This window comes from Cornus florida, unplaced genomic scaffold (assembly GCF_030987335.1).
Source record: "Cornus florida cultivar Cherokee Brave unplaced genomic scaffold, ASM3098733v1 CherokeeBrave_3.0.0_Hap2_Chr03, whole genome shotgun sequence".
Lineage (NCBI taxonomy): Eukaryota > Viridiplantae > Streptophyta > Magnoliopsida > Cornales > Cornaceae > Cornus > Cornus florida.
The window spans coordinates 13,818,028-13,839,080 of record NW_026775573.1 but is presented as its reverse complement, the minus strand read 5'-3'; the positions used below and the strand labels follow the sequence as shown (position 1 = coordinate 13,839,080).

Genomic DNA, 21,053 nt, shown 5'->3' with positions numbered 1-21,053 from the left:
CTAGTTAGTTAAAGTATTTGCGGGCAAAAAAAAAATACAAGAAAATGGAAAATGACCAAAATTAAGCTCACACATTTTTTCAGTGTAATGTGACAAGTTTGTGAACACACTCATTCCCAATTAAAATTAAGCCAATGACAGATACTCGCGAGCATTACTGCCTATGTTGCCTTTCAGCAAAAGTTTATGCTGGGACATTATGTTTTTACATTTTTCATAAACCAATATAGTCAAGGGCGGATCAGGGGTGGGCTTGAGCCCACCCAAACTATACTAATTTAGCCCAGCTCAAAAAAAAAATTAATAGTAGTAGCCCACCCCAAAATTAGCCCACCCATCAAGCCCAAGTCAATTCAGCCACCATACTAAAATAAAGGCCCAAGCCGAATAAGTCTCCATCTCTATTCTCGTTCTCAGCCCTGAACTTGCCTCTCTCTCTCTCTCTCTCTCTGCAACTGCAAACTACAAAATCTACAAGAATCAGGAGTTCAAAACCCATATATTTCAGTTTATCTATATGTCTGCAAGAATCAAAAGTTCAAAACCTATTACCTATATCAAAACCCATATCGGAAGATCATTTCAGATTGTTCAAAAAATCAAAACCCGTATCTTTCAGTTTGCATCGCCCGCTGTTCCAGTTCGGGTTCGCCGTTCGCAAGCTTCAGCCGCTGTCTCTCAACTCTCAAGCTTGCCCCCCTCTCTCTCTGCAACTGCTAACTTGTATGTATGGGTTTTGTTTTAATTTTTTTCTTCTAAATCAACTAATCAAGCTCTGTAATTCTTGTTTTGCAAACTAAATCCTATTTGGTGAAATTTTTTATGTAATTTTTTATTATTTTATGAATTTTAGTTATAAATATTTGTGAAGATAATGACTGAAACAGCACCCCCCTTTGCAGGATTTGAAAGACTAATTGGTAAATTTGGGTTGAACTTGAGTCTTGAACAAGCTGAAGGCCCTTAGCGTGGATTATAATTTTTACAATTACAGCATCCTACGGTCCTACCATCTTTTAGAGTGCTTTCATCACTTCAGACTAAGTATAAAGCACAACAAATTGGATCAATTGATATTCAAGGTAAGTCATTTCTTCAATTATTCAATATATATATATATATTTATTCCAGATTTTTTCATGCTAATAATAAATTGGATGTTAACAACATAAAGCATAAATCTGTCAATTAATATGGGCACCCAATTGTATATGAAACAAAGTACAATATAAAGTAACAAAATTTGTTAATATATAAACAACAAAATTACTTAATATAGGGTAAAGCTCTAAAGTTACTTCTTGAAAATTAAAATATTTATAAAAAGCATGCTTTTGAGTGAATTCGATAGTGTTGGAAGGGGCTTGCCATGAACTACCTCACACTCTTCTTCCACTCGTAGATTCTCAAATAGGATTAGTAAATTGGTTAAAAGAAGAGATAGGATACTGAGTGGTGAATTGGTCAGAAATAAATTGGTAATTTTTTTTTATTAATTACCCAAATAGGATTTTCTATGCCTTAATCAGTCAATTGTCTAAAGAAACATTGTTAATTAACTAAAATTGAATTAAACAACAGTTGGTTTTGGTTGATATATTTTGATTTAGGTATTTTTAATCTAACTCATTCTTTAATTTTATTAAGTTAAGAATAATAATGGCGCAACATCAACCTTCAAACAAGAAAGTGAAAAGTATGTCTATTCTCTCATTCTATCAAAAGAGGAGGCCAAATGAGTGATGATGGTCAATCGAAAAAGGATATACCTAGTGGTAGTGCATCTAGCATTGACGATGATCAATCGAAAAAGGATATAGCTAGTGATCTTGATTTGCAACCTCTTGCCCTACCTCAAGTTGTTGAACCCAATCAACTTCACTCCACTTCTATTGAAAGAGATCCAGGGTTACGTATTTAAATACGTGAATACCCGGTAAATCAAATGGATGAGGTTAGACGAGCTTCTTTTTTTTTTTTTTTTTTTTTTTTTTTTTTTTTTTTTTTTTGCTTAAAAAATTTTGTTATTAAATTTATGTTTAATATTAGCCCACCCCATTGAGAAATCCTGGATCCGCCCTTGGTTATGGTTAAGCTAAAAAAAAAAAATATTATAGTTATTTTATTTAAGTTATTTCAGATAACTCAACAAACATGGTTAAAAACAAAAAAAAAAAAGTTATTGTCAATCATTTAACATGATTATCAATTAAGCATAACTATTAGCATGGTATATCTCAACTAAATTTAGATTATTCAGGTGACAATTTTTTTTTTATTTTTGAAAAATAATATTCATGTGGCATTCATCATATAATATATGGTGAATTTTCATTGTCTTAATTTTGCAGAGATTCAATACTTATAACGGACAATTGAGGCAAGTCTCCTAAGAGAACTTTTTTCGACATCAATGGCTCAATTCCCATAACGACCCATTGCTCATAGCCTACTACTGAAAACACACACACTACATGAATTTGGCAAAGTTGAGTTTTTCTTCAGCAATCAAATCAACATTGAACCAAAAACCCACTTTGAGAACAACCCTAACTCTGTCAATCTTAGACACCCTCTTGCAGAAATGCCCAAATCCCAAGCAATTCAATCAAATTCTCTGTCAGATGATACTCACCGGATTCATCAAAGACACATATGCTTCGAGCAGACTCCTCAAGTTCTCAACTGATTCACCCTTCATTGACATTGATTACTCTCACAAAATTTTCAATCACATTGAAGACTCAAATGGGTTCATTTGGAATACCATGATGAGAGCTTATTTACAGAGGAACAATCCTCAGAAAGCTATATTTCTTTACAAATTGATGCTGGAGAACAATGTGGATCCTGACAATTATACATACCCAATTCTTGTTCAAGTTGCAGCTCTCCGATTCTCGGAATTCGAGGGCAATGAGTTGCATGATCATGTGCTGAAGATGGGTTTTGATTCAGATGTCTATGTTCAGAATACATTGATTAATATGTATGCAGTTTGTGGGAATATAAATGATGCAAGGAAGTTGTTTGATGAAAGTCCTGTGTTGGATTTGGTTTCCTGGAATTCTATGTTAGCTGGGTATGTTCAGATGGGGGATGTAGAAGAGGCAAAGTTGATATTTGATAGGATGCCTAAAAAGAATTTAATTGCTTCGAATTCTATGATTGTGTTATTTGGTCGGTCAGGCCACATGGGCGAGGCTTCTCGATTGTTTAATGCCATGGAGGAGAAAAATATGGTTACATGGACTGCATTGATTTCTTGTTATGAACAAAATGAGATGTATGAAGAGGCTCTGTTTATATTCATGCAAATGAAGGCCAATGGAGTTATGGTAGATGAGGTTGTGGTGGTCAGCCTTCTTTCTGCTTGTGCAAACTTGTCAATCATTAAGACTGGGAAATCTATTCACGGGTTAGTTCTAAGAATTGGAGTTGAATCTTATGTTAACCTTCAGAATGCTTTGATTCACATGTACTCGAATTGTGGAGATATAATGGCTGCTCAAGAATTGTTTAATATGAGTTACCACTTGGACCAGATATCTTGGAACTCTATGATCTCAGGTTACTTAAAATGTGGATCAGTTGAAAAGGCTAGGTCATTATTTGATTCCATGCCCGAGAAGGATATCGTGTCATGGTGTGCAATGATATCTGGTTATGCCCAACTTGATCAGTTCTCGGAGACTTTAGAATTGTTCCAAAAGATGCAGCTCGAAGACATTAAGCCTGATGAGATCACTTTGGTGAGTGTGATCTCAGCATGCACCCACTTGGCTGCCCTTGAGCAAGGGAAATGGATCCATGCTTATATAAGGAAGAATGGCTTAAAGGTTAATGTCATTCTTGGCACTACCCTTATAGACATGTATATGAAATGTGGGTGTGTGGAAAATGCGTTGGAAGTCTTTTATGGGATGGAGGAAAGGGGGGTTTCTTCTTGGAATGCTCTCATTGTTGGATTTGCAATGAACGGGTTGGTAGAAAGATCACTTGAGATGTTCTCAGAGATGAAGAATTCTGGTGTATTGCCTAATGAGATAACCTTTGTGGGAGTTCTCGGGGCTTGTCGGCACATGGGCTTAGTAGATGAGGGGCGTCACCACTTTGAGTCCATGATTTCAACACACATGGTTGAACCCAATGTTAAACATTATGGATGCATGGTTGATCTTCTTGGACGTGCAGGTTTGCTCAAAGAAGCAGAGGAACTAATTGACAGTATGCCTATGGCACCAGATGCTGCTACTTGGGGTGCCTTGCTCGGGGCTTGTAAGAAACACGGTGACAATGAAATGGGGGAAAGGATAGGAAGGAAGCTTGTTGAGCTTCAGCCTGACCATGATGGATTCCACGTGCTATTGTCCAATATATATGCTTCAAAAGGTAATTGGGATGATGTTCTGGAGATAAGAGAGACAATGATGCAACATAGAGTGATTAAAACCCCAGGTTGCAGCATGATTGAAGTCAATGGTGTCGTTCATGAATTCCTGGCAGGAGATAAGACACATCCCCAGATAAATGAGATTGAGGAGGTGCTGGATGAAGTGGCCAAGAGACTAAAGATGCTGGGTTATGCCCCGGACACAAATGAGGTTTTCCTTGACATCGATGAAGAGGAGAAGGAAACTAATCTCTTTAGACACAGTGAGAAGCTTGCGATTGCATTTGGGCTAATCACTACTAGTCCTCCAACACCAATAAGGATAATGAAAAACTTGCGAATATGTAATGATTGTCATGCAGCGGCAAAGCTCATCTCCCAAGCTTTTAATCGTGAGATTGTGTTGAGGGATCGACATCGATTTCACCACTTCAAGCAGGGTTTGTGTTCCTGCAAAGAGTATTGGTAGCGTAGTATGATACAGAGCAAGTTGGCTGTGTTATTGCTCCTTTTGTCAAGCTAGGTTGAGAGGGCAGCTCCATTTGCTCCTTGAGAAACTATTCTACTTGCTAGCCCCTTGTCTCTTTCTTTTGGCTTGGAATCAACAAAGGGAGATGGAAATTTAGGAAAAACAAATATGACCCTTCAAACAGAACCACATTCTAGAAGTAATTCTCTTCAACTGAGAGCTAACATTGAGCATCTTATTTGGGAGATGTTTTCAAACAAACGTTTTTCTGCTTGATGATTTGTCCATCATTACTCATTGTTTCTCAGATTGTTGGACTTGATACTTGTGCTGACACAGTGGTTGGAGATGCTATCGGAAGGGGAAACTTTGGTGGTCAATACAAAAAGATTGTCTTCAGGTAGATTTTATGACAATGTCGCCAGCTTTAGCAGATAATAGAACTCACCAACTTTAAAATATTTATTATTGTTGTTAGTGAATAAATTCATTACAAGTCAGTCATTCTCTCAACTTTGATGAATCAAACTGATTATTACTGATAGTTTCATTAAGAATCAGTTTTATTTGTTTTATGCAGGGTGATTATAGGTCCCAAAAGTTCTGGTTATGGATGGATATATCAAATGGTTCGGACAGTTCCACCGCATATCAGATAACATGCCACTACATATGCCATAAATACTGACGACACATTTCAGCCAGCACCAGAAACCTTTGATATCTTTGATGACGTTATATCTTAACGCAGAGTAGAATATCATCCATCATGGGCCTTCTTTGTTTTAGGATTTTCAGAATGGGTAGGATTCACTGAGTTCCTTCAGGGTGTGTAAGTCATCATGGCTGAAATTAATTTGCTTTTATGTTTTTTCTTCTTTTCTTCAAGGTGATATTACTTCCCTATTGGCTGCTTTGCAGGTAATATATCGATAAAAAAAAAAATCAATCATAGAACAGGCACTGGATTTAACAAACTCACAGTTCATGTTTCTAATGTGTTCTGTAGAAATTCAAGAAATCTCCTTTTGAGAAGAAGCTAGATGAGGAGCTGTCCAAGTCGTCCTAGAAACGCAAAGCCATACATTGTATTTCTAAATGTGCACTTAAAAGCTTGAATGCCCAGGGAATTCTTTAGAGGTGTAATGCTCTTGGTTACTTATTCAAATCAGTTCAGGTTCGGATCAGCACTTTCTCATATTTTCATCTATAGCTTGCTTCAATTTGCGGGGAAAAAAGAAAAAGAAAGATGCTGGGCCTAAAGCTTTGTGAATTTAACAAGTCCTGTAATTGTTTTACTTTGCAGATTGTAATCTTTACATCTATCACAATGGCTGGATTTTGTAAACTCGGATTGGCGTTGATGTTAATCATGCAAATTATTATCTGGGTGATTTTTACTACACTTTCATCGGTCTTCTAGTTATACTTTCAGACATTTGAGCATATGCATCCTAGCTTCATTCTTAAGGTTCCGCTTTTGTTGTTTGAAGCTGTAGTTTGAATTCTAAATCCTGAAGTACATTTGTGGGCTAGGAGATGGATGTAACATCAGGAGGCTTTAATGTTATTGTTGTTACATGTTTGGTTTATTTAATTTTTCTTCATTTATATATCTGATTGGAACAAGTTAAAAACTGTCTTGCCTTCGTAGACTATTCATTGCAGTAGTATGTTTCAATCATTAGTACCCTTGAAGATGGGTTGTCATCTTATACTAAAGCCTATGTACTTCACATGATTGTCCCATTTTAACATTTCAAAATCAAAAAAGCTAAGCAAATTCGTGATTGAACAAGCTGAGCCATTTGTTTTAGTGGGCCTCACCTGATTCAATGCCTGAGCTTGCACAATTACGACTGCGAGCTGAGCCATTTGATCAAGTGGAGTGGACCTCACCTGATCCAATACCTGAGTTTGTACAATCACGACTGTGCTTAGCAAAGCTCTTCAAATTTAGTTATTATTATTATTCTTTTTTTTTGCTGTTTGTACTATTTTGTACCAAACTTTCTGCTAATTGTGCTCTTTTTTCTACATTTTCTCAAAACCTTTCATTTCGATTCGTCTAAGCCCACCTCAAGTATATTCATTCACCTAAAAGACTCGATCGCAAACTACCGAAAAAACAACTAGCCAAAGAATATTTCATTCATCCTTCTAACTTTTACACACACACACACACACAGAAAGTTGGTCAATCCGTTCAGCAAAAAGAAGATAACAGGTTTTAATACAAAAACCGTATCACTTTCCTTCAGCACTTTTAAATGTAAAAACAAGTAAACATTGAATTATTGTTATATTATGCATACACATGATCGAGGATGGAGCCTCAGCTCTAAAATTAAGGCTCAGTGAACAAGTCAGTTATTTAGATTTCCAACTCCGATTAACATGTTCAATTAATCTTAATCGGACGGACGGCAAAGCAATGCAAAACATGTAAAAAAAAAAATAAATTTTTCTTTGAAATTACATTTTCAGGTTGAAAAAAGCCCGTAAAACTACTCTATACTATACTATAGTGCTTGTACTGTACAGAAGATTTTCAGCTGTGAAAGACTGGTTTCTCATTAAACGAGAATCTGAGACTTGGCGGCAACACGGGAGCATTTCTTCCGGTTAGATTTGCCACTAAGAGCACAAACACAGATCTCAAGAAGTTCATAGTCTTCCTCCCAAAATAACACAGATGCCATCTCTGGATTTTCCAAGAGCATTTTCGATGTCAGGAACCCAGCAATTGTCCATGTTTGATAAAGTCGGGCTTGCTTTCCTATAAATTTTCCATTACGGGTGTCATAATATTCAGGCCAATGATCCATCGGAAGCCTCTTTTCAGCCAAATCAACTGCCTTCCTGGCTAGTTCTGGTCTGCCCATTTTGATGCATGCCAGAGTGAACTGAAAATATACAATAAAAGAAAATTGAAAATTAGTTAATTTCAGAAAGCAAGCTAAGGTTTAACAAGGCTAAAGAACTTGCTAGTCATCCATAAAGAATATGCATGTTTCTAACTGAATATTTCATTACTACCTCTCCTAGGTCAAAATAATGCCGAGTATTTTACACTCTAATCATCAATAGTTTCCTTCTCAACCAGTTGGATATAATGGACAGTGATGTCTCATTTTTCTTTATGGACATTGAAAACAATATTCACATGCCCTTGTGGTGTTCCTCCACAATTTATATCTTCTTCCTAAGTGGGTAAAGTCCAAATAAGAGCAGTTGCCAGTATCGACAATCAAAAAGTGAGTAATCACAGCTTAGAAGATGCAGCTTATCTTGTTACTATGTGAAAAGGATAAGGTCCATTGAAAAGTTCACCATTCTAAGGTGCATCTAAGAATTCACCAGTCGTTTCACAGAAGGGAACCCAGCAAACCCTCAGCACCAAGACGTTTGGCCTACAATTGGAGGAAGATTACGGATTTCATTTATGGCAGACAATTCCAAAATCAAGTCCGACAAGCCAATTGAATTGTGGAAAACCCTGCTTCTTACTGGTTGCACCACTGTTTTGGGGGTCAAACGCAGAAAATTTATGACCTCTTTTGAAAACAGGTGGTCGATTCATTATTTCTTTTCTAACATGACCATCTCCTTCCTTCAACATTCTGTTCCTTGTTTTGATTGCATTTTCCACAGAGGAAATGAAAGAGTTAAAATGGATAGTTATACTACCGAACCAGAACATAATTAATTCATTTCAGTTCTGATAACAAAGGATCAAAGAGCAGTCAAACTCCCACATATAAGAACAACAGTGTCTTGAGCATGCATGTGCCATGGTGATTCCTGCTAATGGACCCTACAGGACTGATTCAATGGTTGTCTAGTTTATGCCAAGAAACCAACACTAGACTTGGAAATGTACTCTTTAGTCCCAATCTTAAAAAGGCGTTCAAAAGCATGCCTCATAAGTCATAACATATATAATAAAATCGAATCCAAGGTTACCTGCCAAAGAAGCGTTGGCCAAGATCCACCATTGTGATATGACCAAGGGCTGCGAGAATCAATCAAATACAATTCAGTATTCATAACAAAACCTCACTGAACCATCTATAAAGCTAGCTTTTGATTTAAATTCTACATAGGTGCACGCACGCGCGCGCGCGCGCACGTAATAGGGACAAAAACACAAACATACAGAGAGAGTTTGTTAAACTTGAATAGAAAACTCACGTATTTTTTGGGTCACTACCAGTGATTATATGCCACTCTTGAAACTCCAAGGCAGGATAACATATCTTAAGAGGCATATTCCCCACAAGGTCAGCCCATTTGGCTTCGATGAGGTTCAAAATAGCCTCATTTTGCCTTGGAGTACCCAAGGACGAAACGATGGACCAGAGATTGCCAAGTGTGAAGAACCTAAAATCCATGTGAGCTGGCTGAAGATTGCCAATAAGATAACCACCTTTCTCTGGAAACCAATCCATTAGCCAATGAGGAATTTGTTCAGGGTAGATATTGAACTTGTTTGTTGCATCTGTGGAGTATTCCTCCGTCTTATATCTGTAGATCTCATTGATTTTTTTCATATCGACCCAATAGTACTCTCTAATGTGAAATGACAATGCACTGAGTCTATTATTGATGGCCCTCACTAAATTCTTGGATCCCTCATCTACCGCAAGCATCTCACGGGAGCACCGTAGAGCTGAGTAGAATAAGGCCTGTGATATTAAAATTGTCAGACATAAGATAAACTGAGGATATATGAATTGAAGAAACTATAACATGCATTACAAAAAGTGAATAAGAGACAACATAAAAAACTATAAATGAGGAACACAAGGCATACGTATTGCTATGTCTTATCCGCCGATCTTAAGACCATTTAAATATCCTCAAAAGCAGTAAGATTAGACCAAAATTTTAAGAACTTCAAAACAAAATTCACAAACCCCATTTCTATTCTTCATCCAATCACTAGAAAGATGAAGGGATATTTGTTAGTTCATGTGATACAAGTGTATCACAAGCCAAATGTGGAATTGACCTCTCTCAGGAAAACCTTACGATTTTTTCAACTAACTAAATACATTCTGAATATAATTCAAGTTCGGAGAACAGAAATCTTAAATTCATGAAGAAAAAAGAACTAACCTCTTCTCGTAAGTGACTGTATGTAAGACAACATTAGTTAATAAAAAATACTGCTCCTTGGTTTTTTTATTGGAGAAACAAATGCAACAAGAAAATAAAGCCCTAGAATCCCTTCATATGCTATATATAAAAAGATAATTACAAAACAACTTAGAAAATCAACTCACTTGAATCTCAAGGGGGTGACCATGGATACCCATCCGCCGATCTATCATGCAGGAGCCGTCAGTGACTAACAAAGAAGGAAACATATCAAACCCATCAGACAAACACAAGTTTAGAATCAATTTTATGCCTGTCTGGACATCCACCCTTTCTTGTAATGTATAGTCACCAGTAATCTTCCCATAAGCTCTCAATAAGATAATCCACCACAATCCTATATACAAGTCAAATGCAGACAAACGGTTCAAAATTCACTTGATAAACAACAACAATGCACAATAAAACATCCTACTTAATTGCTAGTTGATTAATGGTGGATATCTATAAAGTGAAAACATACTACTAACCTGAGTCAACAGGTGCAACACGGCCAATGGCTGACTCGCCAAAATCTGGGTCTAATACTTCTTCAAACTTATTGCCATCAAGAGGGACAGTTCTAACTTTAAAACTTGCCGGCATCAACCCCTGCCCAGGGCTGTAGCAGTCCACTGTTTTCTCCCAACTCTGAGAAACAAAAAAGGAAAACATTAGAAATTATAAAAATGCTAATACTTGGCTAGTTGGCTAACTAATTATATGAAGGAGGTGTCTACTTGCCAACTTATAACAGTTAACTAAAATTCTAGAACTATGCAGCTCCTTATTTAAGGTAATATAAAACTCATAGTATACAATTTAAAACATGTTTCCCTCAACGGCATAGGCAATATACAATGACCACTTATTTAGGGGCGGACCTTACTGTAGACCAAGGGGCCATGCTGCCCCAATACAAATGAGAAACCCTAATACACAAAGATTTGACATTTGCCCCCATCCCTTCTTCCTCCTAAAATCCATGAAGAATCTCAATACGGACATGTTTAGGCATTCCTTTGGGACTTCTTCTGGCCATTAGTGCAAGCCGTGTTACCAAGTGCTAGTAATGCTATCCACATCACACTTCTCCCTTTAGCAAACCACTACAAGTTATTTGATCAAACAAGTCCTGTTATTTATTTATTTTATTCTTATTATCATTATTATTTTTTGTGTAAGATTAAGGAACCACTTTTGAACTTAATGCTAATTTAACTCCTTGATGTTGCCATCGATGAAAGCATTTGATGAAGTTTGAAAATTTTGCAATGATCTGACCAAAATGACAGGTCAAAGGGATGGCAACAGATTGGGTTTGGAAATGGACATCCCTTTCCAAACGCCGCCTCAAATAGAAAGATCCTTTTCCATACCCGTCCCAAACCCGTAATGGTTTGAGAAGAGAATCCCATCCTGTGTATCATCGGAATTGGAGAACCTATTTCCGTCCCGTCCTGTCCCGTCCCTCAATAAGAAGAAGAAATATTTTTCTTTCCCCTGCCTATGTTACAATCCACATATGTACACACACAACACATGCATATAATATAAAACATATTAACATGTATAATAAAATGAGATAAGGATTGACCAGTGAAGATTGTGGACATCATGAAAATCCACTAATTTCTGCCATTAGATCTGAACCATCCGGTGGCTTATTGGAGTAAGGGAAAATAAGTGTTTGTATCAGATTATCAATTTTATACTATTTTTTGTTGCATTGATTATCATACATTCCTAATTAAGGTGTTTAATTGATTAAAATTTACTTTAGTCAATAAAACTTTTCATCGGTTATTTGACTGATTTGTTAATGATTGAAAAAGTATATATATAGATATATAGATATATAGATATCTTGGCAAAATTAACTGATTCCGACTTTCCGAGTACACTTTGATGGATATTCTCAATAACATTACATTGCGGCTGTGATTAAAAACTATACTCATATCAACCTCCTCCACCTCATTTTACTCTTTTCACCTTGATTTTTTTAATTATTTTTGCATATCTTTACCATTTATGTGAACTTAATGTATTGTGCAATATTCTTCATTTATGAGTAATCTTAATTTTCTTTTTGGTATAATGAATTTATATTAAGATTTATATTAAACATAAAAATATTATAAATTTATACATTATATTAAAATTTTATTTTTCATATAATTAATTTTCCCCATTAAGACTTCTATTAAAATTAAAAAATATTATAAATTTATACATTTTTTTGAAAAAATATTTTTTATATAATTTATTACCTACACACACATCTAACTTCCTAGGTCCGCCCCTGCACTTACTGAATACAACCACTACAACTATCTAACAGCTCCACCCATTGACAATCCATCTTCATCATTGTATATGAGAGCAACATCTACTTTCACTGGGCACGAGTAAAGGGGGATGACTTATACCATGGATTGGCCCCGAAAGGAAAACAAAAAAAAGTTATTTCCTGGAATCTAAACCTAACATTTACTAGAGTTGAAGGAAAAGAATTAAAAAATCATTTCAATGGCTACAAATGCAAATAGAATGCATTAATTCAAGCTATGCTATAAATACTCATTTCTGAATGCAAACTCCAAACAATTGCAATTGATGAAAATTCACATAAAATTAGGAAAATTGCAACCAAAACTAGAGAGAAATACACATAATGAGATACAAGATTACAACAATCAGAAGAAATTTCAATTACCTGCAATTGCAAAGTATGGAGGAGGAAATTCCTCACCATCTCTCCTTCCCCTTTAAGCAAGAAAGCTAGTGCTGAAGGAACAAAATCACGAATAAAGACCTGATCATAATTCAGCGGTTGCTTGTCACCGGGGTCATTCGCCGCCATGGTTCCCACCGGACTCCCACAATACGACACCACGGCATCTTTCAACAACTTCCATGCCTCCCTCTCCACCTCCGACTCTTCTATACCGGCAGTTGACACCTCCACCGCCTCATTCAAACTCTCCGAATTTCGATCGATCGCATTCTCACCATCACCTTCTACTCTACCTTCTTCTTCACCCCTCCCTATATCCTCGTCTCTATCTATTCTCTCCACTACCAAAGGCTTCACATTTATACCACCCTGAACATATATCCTCTGAAAATTATCCTCATTCACACGAGTCTCGACCGAAGTTGTTGAATAATTCCTAACATGAGCACTAGCAATCACATACAAACTCCTACCCCTACCAACACCATCAACGTCATTGCAAGTGCTGGAAAAAACCCTAGATTGACCCCAACTCGAATTGGGGGGGACACAAATTTGTTTCTGGGTTGTGGTTCTATCGAATCGAAAACCCAAAATTCGTGGCGACCAGGTAGAGAACTTGCGTTGTTGATGGTCATTCAATGGGAAATTCGGCGAATTGTTAGTGAATGGTTGACATTTTGGAGACGATGGGAAACCTAGAAAAGATGAGTTTCGGCGAATTAGGATTCTACAACAGGGTTTCATGGCCATGAACGAGGTTGTACTCATAACAAGATTTGAGAAATTGGGTGTGTATAGTATGTGAATCTATGTGTGATTGCATACAAGTATATTTTGATAGGGAAAATTTTGTGAACAGGGATTGAATAACGTGTGATACAAGATATAGGAGGAGATATTTTGGAAGTTGAAGATAGAGAGAGAATATATTTGTGAAGGAAAAAATGGCGTCGGAAGAAGTTGGGAAAGTGGGGTGGTTGAACTTAGGGAGGGGAAATTGCCCTCTATATAGTCGGAGACCAGAGGGGCTGTCTTGGGAAGGAAGGATACAAATTTCAAATTTCAAATGTGTAATAAAACTTCCAATACCTAAATCTCACATTTATTAGTTTTTTTGGTTTAACCAGTAATTTATTGTTTTTAATGATCGATTTTTGCACTGCTTAATGTTATTATAATCTGAGCAATATTAACAACAACATGATAAATATTAATTCTGCTCACATAAATAACTGAGAGTTATCAGATTCCAAATTATTATTTAAATAAAACTAATAAAATATTATAACATTACTCATTTTATAAATCAAAAACAATTTTTTGGGGAATTAACAAAATTTCTTTTGGCTCCTATTGTTTTGAAAGGGATACTTAAAATGTATATGGTGCTCAAAATTAAGTTAAAATCTATTTAATTTACACCGTATTTCACCCCAAAGTACAGATCACGAGATAATCATGCCAAGAACATATTGTGGCTCATGTTACTCCGGATTAAATGAAATGTATCCCATTCCCTATATTGTTTTCAAGCACAACTAGGCAAAACTCATAAAATGTTAATGAACAAAAATAGATTTTTTTTTTTTTTTTTTGATAAGTAAGAATGAAAGCTCAACAAGAGAAATTTATTTTAAATCATTATTATATATACATATCCTAATGAAAAAGAAATAAAAACATGTGGGATCATTTTTCCTTTCAAGGGGAGGTTTAGTGTTAAAAAACCTATAAAACTACATTTTCTTTATACAAATTATTTCAATATTTATATGTTTAATGATAACTAAATATTTATTGAATGAAAATATGTCTTTAACGAAACATATATAAGATCTCAATTTAAGCAAGTTTATTTAAAAGGGAAAAAAATAAAAAGTATAAAATACCCTCATTGTTATAATTAAGCTGTTCTTTTTTCTTTTTTCCTTTTTTTTTAAAAAAAAAAAATTCAAATCAAGTCTAAATATAAAACTAATTTGTGTAAAAATAAAACCAAAAATTATTTTATTTTGTGGATTCCTCTCAATAATCCCACATAGATGAAACCTACAATAAACAAGTGGTCTATTTTTTTGAGTTAGTGGTCTCTTTCATCCGTTAAATGGTGATTCTAAATTTGTAATTTTACCTTTACGTGGAGAAAATTATGATACAAAAAGTAGATAAAAATGATTTTATGCATGTGAGTTGTAAAATTAGAATTAAAAGATACATGAACCATCCATTATTAACTAATTAAAGGACGAAAATCACGAACTTTTCCATATAATACGGTTATCCATTAATCTAATATGTTTTTAGGATCCACGTGCCTTATTGTTATTGGTTATAGTAAGGTTATTGAGGATTTTAATTGCAAAAATATTACTTAAGAATTTGTTTCGTTGAGGGCAGTGTTTGGTGGCGAGGGCAGTGTTTGGTGGCGCAAGGTTTCGCACGTGACCAAAAAAACGAGTGATCGAAGAAGTTGGATGAGTGTTGGTGACGTGTCGAAAAGATTTATATCTGCAACATGTTTTTTTTTTGGATTAATTACAATGACACCCCCGAAGTTTGTCGTATTGACAATCATATATAAGTTGGCCATTTTTTAAACACTCACACCCCCCTCAGAAATTTAAGCCAAATAAGCCCTTAAAATTTGTCAAAAGACAAGATTGCCCTTCAATAAAATATCAATTATAAATTTAAAATATCAAAAAAATTATATGACAGAATTACCCTTCTACTCCAAAAAACCCCAAAATTTTTTGCTCTTCACCAATCCTCCTCTGCGTAGTCCAAGCAATCTTGTCTATACACACACACCAATCCATCTTCGTCAAGCTCTTCACCAATCCTCCCGAATTGGTACACAATCGAATCCCGATGAATTGATCAGACTGGTTAGTGTTGCATTTGGGGAACTAAAACCCTAATTCGGCTAAGGCTTCCGCAAATTCGTAATCAATGATGGTAGTGGCTATGGTGGTACTATAAAGGTAAAGTTTGAGTCTTTGAAGTGCTGATGGGGTTGGGTGTGGCGGGGTTGTGGAGTGGGGATGGGGGTGGGTGTGGCGAGGCTGTGATGTGGTGATTGTGAGGTTATAAAGTGGTGGTGGCGGGGCTGTGATGTGGTGGTGGTGAGGTTGTAAAGTGGTGGCGGGGCTGTGATGTGGTGGTGGTGAGGTTGTAAAGTGGTGGCGGGGCTGTGATGTGGTAATAGCGGCGGGTGTGGCAAGGTTGTGGAGTGGTGGCGGCGGGTGTGGCAGGGTTGTGGAGTGGTGGCGGGGCTGTGATGTGGTGGTGGTGGTGGGGGGGTCGTGATGTGGTGATGGTGGTGGGGCTGTGATGTGGTGGGTGTGGGTGTAGGTGTGGCGGCACTGTGAAGATGAGAGGGTAGAGAGAGATGAATTGGTGGAGGTGGTGGTATGGTGATGGTGGCTATGGTGGTATGCCGCCAGTGGAGGGGCAACCAGCCAACCACCCTCTTCTTCTCTCATTCTCTCTCTAAATATATATATCTATATATACATCTTTACCAGATTCTATATTTATAGCATTGCTTCAGTGAAGAGGCTTTTCCATCAACAGGTGTCAATACCTTCTTTAGCTAATGTTAAAAGACCTACTTTCTTTCTCCTTAGACTTCAATCGACAACGAATCAGAAGCTTTCTCAAAGTGTTGAGCGAACTCCTTCGCCAGTCTCGCTCCATCAACCGCTCGGAAACGTAATGATAACGCGGAAGTTTCGAGATGATGACACAATTATCAGTCTCGGATTGATCATCTGGAAGTGTTTGGAATGGAACTATGAAAAATATGTCGGATTTATATATATATATATATATATATAAGAGGAGATGATATACACACACACACATGTATTCGGTGTATGTATACGGTTGCAGTGATGTGGCAAGTTAGGTTAATTAAAATTAGTTAGAAGGTTAACTTTGTAATTTCAAAATCTCAATGATTTAATTGACAAGTCAAAGGTTAAATTAGTCATTTTTTTTATATGTCAGGGTACATATGGTGTTTGAGGATGTTTTGTTAATTTTATCAAATTTTAGGGGTCTTGTTGTTCAAAAAAAAGGTTAATTTATATATGTCTGTGAATACGGTAAATTTCAGGAGGTGGTGTTGTTGTAATTAATTCTTTTTTTTTTTTCTTTTTCTTTTTTTTTTCATATGTCAATGTAATCTAAGGACATGTCTCTTGTTCCCCCTTTGAGATGTTGCCACGTGTCAAAAGAGCTGGCCTTCCACAATGAGAGGACAAGGTTTAAAGCTTATAATGTTTGCTAGTGCCATACTGCCATGTGGAAAAGTGCAGTAGACAACTCAGCATACCAATCTTTATTTAAGTCCTTATCCATGTAAAGAGTTGTACACTTGGATATATATATATATATCCAAATAATAGTTCATAAGAATTCTGCAATAACAGATGGAGATCTGTTTGATGTGCCATTCAGTAAATAGTTTTTAAGAATTCGTAAAATAAAAAAGTATTTTCTAGGAGAACTTTAAAAGACTATTATATGAAAATGTCTTTTTATAATTGAATTTTTATAAAATAATTTTGGAAAAATAGAACAAAGCAAAATTTTTGTAAATTTTTTTAATTTTTATTTTAAAATTGTTTTTATGTCTAAATTTTTTCGTAGGTTTTATTTATTATTGGACTAGTGTTACAAGGGGAAATTTGTCCCATATTGGATCCGGATGGAGAAGTGATTGGGTATAAATGGGTTGGTCTACAACATTACCAAATAGCTTAAGAATTTGGGTAAATAGACAAACGCTCACTTATTACAATTGATATCAGAGTCAAACCTAGTCCTTAATACATTATCACGCCAAGCGCCCGACCCAGAAGGCGTTCGGATGAGTCACCCGGTTAGACAGGGTGGCCCGACCCCAACGAGAGCTTTACAAGTTCAGGTGGGGGAGAATGTTACAATTACCACTAGCAAATAGATTGATTAACCACAATGTTTTATTCAAAAACATTTATATAATAGCATATGGATCAAAATCGACTTCAATTTTCTTAAACCCATCATCCCGTGGCCCATGCTAAGTTTAACCCAAAAAAAGATGGCCCAAAAGCCCCAAACCCACCATCTCATACAGGCCTTCCTTCTAAGCACACCCGTCCCTGAAAGGGCTTTCAAGAACAAGCCTCGCCTAGGGTTTTTGAGCAGCCCGTTAGACCTATTTCGCCAATAGAATATTGTTAAATAATATGAACCATTTACACTCTGGTAGAGATAGAAAATGATAATAAATAAATAAAACAACTTTTTCAGCAACATTTAATTAAAACTATCTCAGAAGAAATCCATATTTAAAATATATATGAAATAAAACCCAAATGTCATAATTTCTTGATAAAACTCTATTTGAATGAAGGAGAACGTAGTTTAGAGAATGCTTGCAAAATTCTTTACACAAATTTAAATTCAATTTTAAAAAGAAAAATGATAAACATCATAATATATATATATATACACTTTTTCTGTAAAGTTAAGCAAATATATATACCTATAATTTTTGGTCTGCTTAGTTTGTAACTCTAACAATAGTTCTCTGTTTTCAATCTTCTCAAAACGGAAAACTGTATAAAAATTCTGCTTGGTTCAATTTTTTAAAAATTCATTTATAAAAAGACAAGTTTTTAGAGATTTTCTATTATAGGTATATGAAAACAATTTTATATTTTCAGAGTTCTCGAAAATTGTTTTTAAAATTACAAACCAAGCAGCCTAACTATTTCACAACCATTGAACGTGTCCAATGATCCAATTAAGATAGATATCACAAGGTGTGTATCAATGCTCTTGAAATCTTCTTGTAGCTCAACCCAAAAAAACTCCCAACTCTACCTATACCAAGTTTTCCCCCAAAAAAATTGACCAAATGGGATTCCACTAAGCTCACATGATGCATTTCAATTCAATTGTCCAAGGCTTGATCTAAATCTAAATGGATAGACCGCTTTCTGACCTAAACCAATAGCTGTTGGACACTTGTCCCAGCGCAATACTCCTCCAAATTCAGCCCTATCTATCCTGTTGAGCTCCTCCTACCGAATCCTCTCTCTCTCTCTCTAAAATGTCTCTCTTGCTGGAACTCTTTCCGCTCTCTTCTCTCTCTTCATCATCTCAGCGTCCCACGGCCCCGGTGCTCTCGCCGGATATGGTCACACCGTCGCACCCACTCACTTCATTTGCAAATTCACCTGCTTCCAATCGTCGGCGCTCAATTTCTTGCAAATCACACACTGTAAGTCACGTTTAATTAAACAGTTTTTCTCGATTTATTTCAATGTCACACCAGCAATTTGTAACGTGAAGATCCATAGAGTAGATCAGTCTCTAACTTGGTTTCACACGTGCATATATATATATATATATATTTATATAGATAGATAATATAAAATTATAAGAGTACAAACTACCCATAGCAAGTTAGCAACTCCTTATCCCATCAATTTTTATCTCTAATAGTTGGAGTTAAGTGGCCCGGTAAAATTGCTCCATTGTGATGTCTGCATCCTCTCTAGCGTGCTTAAATCCTATTTTAACACATTATTTCAAGTTGGAAGTAATGATGTTGAAGTTAGATTGTGTTTTCTCAGCAGCGTGCTTAAAAAGTTTTTCTCACACATTATTTCAAGGTGGAAGTAATGGTGTTGAAACTAGATCATATTGAGGGCACCTACATCATGGTGTAGTGCACTACAGAGATCCTGACTCTAGAAATAGAAAACAGGTAGGCTGCGTTGGTGACCAATTCCAATGCTCCAATTTCATGCAGCCGAACATAGCCTATGTTTTTTGAAAACCAAATCCAAAAAGAAGTGACCGATAAATATTTGATGAGATGACAATATTTATAAGTTGACAAGCATTTGGTAGTAGTATTGTGTTTGGTTCTGAGGTCCCATTGTCCTAACATTCTGCCGTAAGCAGATTTGTGTTCTATAAACTAGCATCCTACATGCATCTGCATGAATATCCCATCTGCAATGGCTTCTTACAGTACATTTTCTATCATATAATCAGACTAAAGCTTTTGCAGTTCCGCGGAGGAATGCAATGGCCTTGATCTTTTCGAGTTATATCTTCTCACGAATTAATTTGCACGATGTTGCATCTGCTCAACAATCTGTGGAGTTCAGGGAATATATAGATACTTTTGATGGCTATTCGTTCAAGTACCCACGGAACTGGATTCAAGTTCGAGGTGCTAATGCAGACATATTCTTCAGGGATCCGTTCGTTCTTGATGAAAATATATCAGTTGAGGTATCCTCTCCTTCATCCTCTAGTTACAAAACCGTGGAAGATTTGGGTCTGCCACAAGAAGCAGGAGAGAAAGTACTTAGGCAGTATTTGACAGAGTTCATGTCTACTAGACTTGGTGTGAGGCGTGAATCGCACATTCTGTCTACATCTTCAAGAGTAGCTGATGATGGGAAGATATATTATCAAGTTGAGGTAAGGCATTTCTGATGTAGAAAATGTCAACTGTATCCAGTATAGGGTTTATCAAGGGTCGGGGTAGTCAACTAGTCATGTTGCATTTGGATCCTCTGTTGTAGCGTGCTGTAGAGATTCCAGCACAATTAGCACGTTACAAAAGAGGATCCAGATGCCAGATTTTTTATGCTGGATTCCTGATAGGGTCTTTAACATGGTTCGAAACATTTATTCATTCTGGTTTTGGGGATAGCTATATGGTGGGTGATATTATAAATTTAGCAGCATATATAATGAGATTTTGGGGTGTGTATGGTGAGCCTATCTGTTGACATAGCTTCCCACAATGAATCGAGATCTTTTTTTTGATGAATCGAGTTGAGAACTGTCTTTTGTGTAAAATTTTCTTCTAATTTTTATCGTTTTGTCTTGCAAGTAGGTAAACATAAAGTCATATGCAAGCAACAATGAGCTAGCTGTGATGCCACAAGACCGAGTAGTTCGTTTGGAATGGGACAGGCGATACCTTTCAGTTCTTGGAGTTGAAAACAACCAGTTGTATGAATTGAGACTACAGACACCGGAAAATGTATTTGCAGAGGAGGAGAATGATCTTCGACAAGTTATGGATTCCTTTAGAGTAAACAAGGTGGCCGTTTGATCAATTACGTGCATTGAATTTTTTCCCTAAAATTTTGTCATTCTTTGATTTCAATTTATGTATGTTGCATAACTTTACTACGGATTATTCTTCTAGCTGTTCTGTTTTATTATCTTGTACTGGTGATTAAATGTAATCATCCCTAAGTTACCTTCATCTTGTCTATCTT

The 21,053-nt window shown here is 36.2% G+C and overlaps 3 protein-coding genes across 12 annotated transcripts; 2 read left to right on the top strand and 1 right to left on the bottom strand.

Moving 5' to 3' along the window:
- Window positions 1–396: 396 nt before the first annotated feature.
- Window positions 397–6,454, top strand: LOC132299568 (pentatricopeptide repeat-containing protein At3g62890-like). 10 transcript variants are annotated; one of them, XM_059796281.1, is made up of 8 exons: window positions 397–723; window positions 903–1,082; window positions 2,352–5,061; window positions 5,171–5,262; window positions 5,443–5,665; window positions 5,752–5,783; window positions 5,872–6,039; window positions 6,169–6,454. In XM_059796281.1, exon 3 carries the CDS (start codon window positions 2,475–2,477, stop codon window positions 4,860–4,862), a length of 2,388 nt encoding a protein of 795 aa, XP_059652264.1. In that variant the 5' UTR covers window positions 397–723; window positions 903–1,082; window positions 2,352–2,474; the 3' UTR covers window positions 4,863–5,061; window positions 5,171–5,262; window positions 5,443–5,665; window positions 5,752–5,783; window positions 5,872–6,039; window positions 6,169–6,454. The 10 variants fall into 10 exon arrangements, with proteins under 10 accessions (XP_059652264.1, XP_059652265.1, XP_059652261.1 ...); XM_059796282.1 differs by lacking the exon at window positions 5,752–5,783; XM_059796278.1 differs by having other exon boundaries at window positions 5,752–6,039.
- Window positions 6,455–7,126: 672 nt separating this feature from the next.
- LOC132299569 (alkaline/neutral invertase A, mitochondrial) lies at window positions 7,127–13,817 on the bottom strand. Its single transcript, XM_059796283.1, has 6 exons — window positions 12,724–13,817; window positions 10,496–10,655; window positions 10,151–10,362; window positions 9,057–9,550; window positions 8,829–8,877; window positions 7,127–7,768 (listed from the first exon to the last, which is right to left on the bottom strand). Exons 1-6 carry the CDS (start codon window positions 13,513–13,515, stop codon window positions 7,439–7,441), a joined length of 2,037 nt encoding a protein of 678 aa, XP_059652266.1. The 5' UTR covers window positions 13,516–13,817; the 3' UTR covers window positions 7,127–7,438.
- Window positions 13,818–18,820: 5,003 nt separating this feature from the next.
- Window positions 18,821–21,040, top strand: LOC132299567 (psbP domain-containing protein 1, chloroplastic). The gene is made up of 3 exons (XM_059796271.1): window positions 18,821–19,024; window positions 19,807–20,241; window positions 20,663–21,040. Exons 1-3 carry the CDS (start codon window positions 18,854–18,856, stop codon window positions 20,882–20,884), a joined length of 828 nt encoding a protein of 275 aa, XP_059652254.1. The 5' UTR covers window positions 18,821–18,853; the 3' UTR covers window positions 20,885–21,040.
- The last annotated feature ends 13 nt before the right edge of the window (window positions 21,041–21,053 follow it).

Bases quoted from the DNA above. Each gene is read 5' to 3' on its own strand.
- LOC132299568 (XM_059796279.1), top strand. From the start codon at position 2,475: ATGAATTTGGCAAAGTTGAGTTTTTCTTCAGCAATCAAATCAACATTG.
- LOC132299569 (XM_059796283.1), bottom strand. From the start codon at position 13,515: ATGAGTACAACCTCGTTCATGGCCATGAAACCCTGTTGTAGAATCCTA. The intron at 10,363-10,495 runs GTTAGTAGTATG...ACTTGTATATAG, and splicing joins TGTTGCACCTGTTGACTCAG to GATTGTGGTGGATTATCTTA. The intron at 7,769-8,828 runs GTAACCTTGGAT...GTATATTTTCAG, and splicing joins GGCCAACGCTTCTTTGGCAG to TTCACTCTGGCATGCATCAA.
- LOC132299567 (XM_059796271.1), top strand. From the start codon at position 18,854: ATGTCTCTCTTGCTGGAACTCTTTCCGCTCTCTTCTCTCTCTTCATCA. The intron at 19,025-19,806 runs GTAAGTCACGTT...TCATATAATCAG, and splicing joins TTTCTTGCAAATCACACACT to ACTAAAGCTTTTGCAGTTCC. The intron at 20,242-20,662 runs GTAAGGCATTTC...TCTTGCAAGTAG, and splicing joins AGATATATTATCAAGTTGAG to GTAAACATAAAGTCATATGC.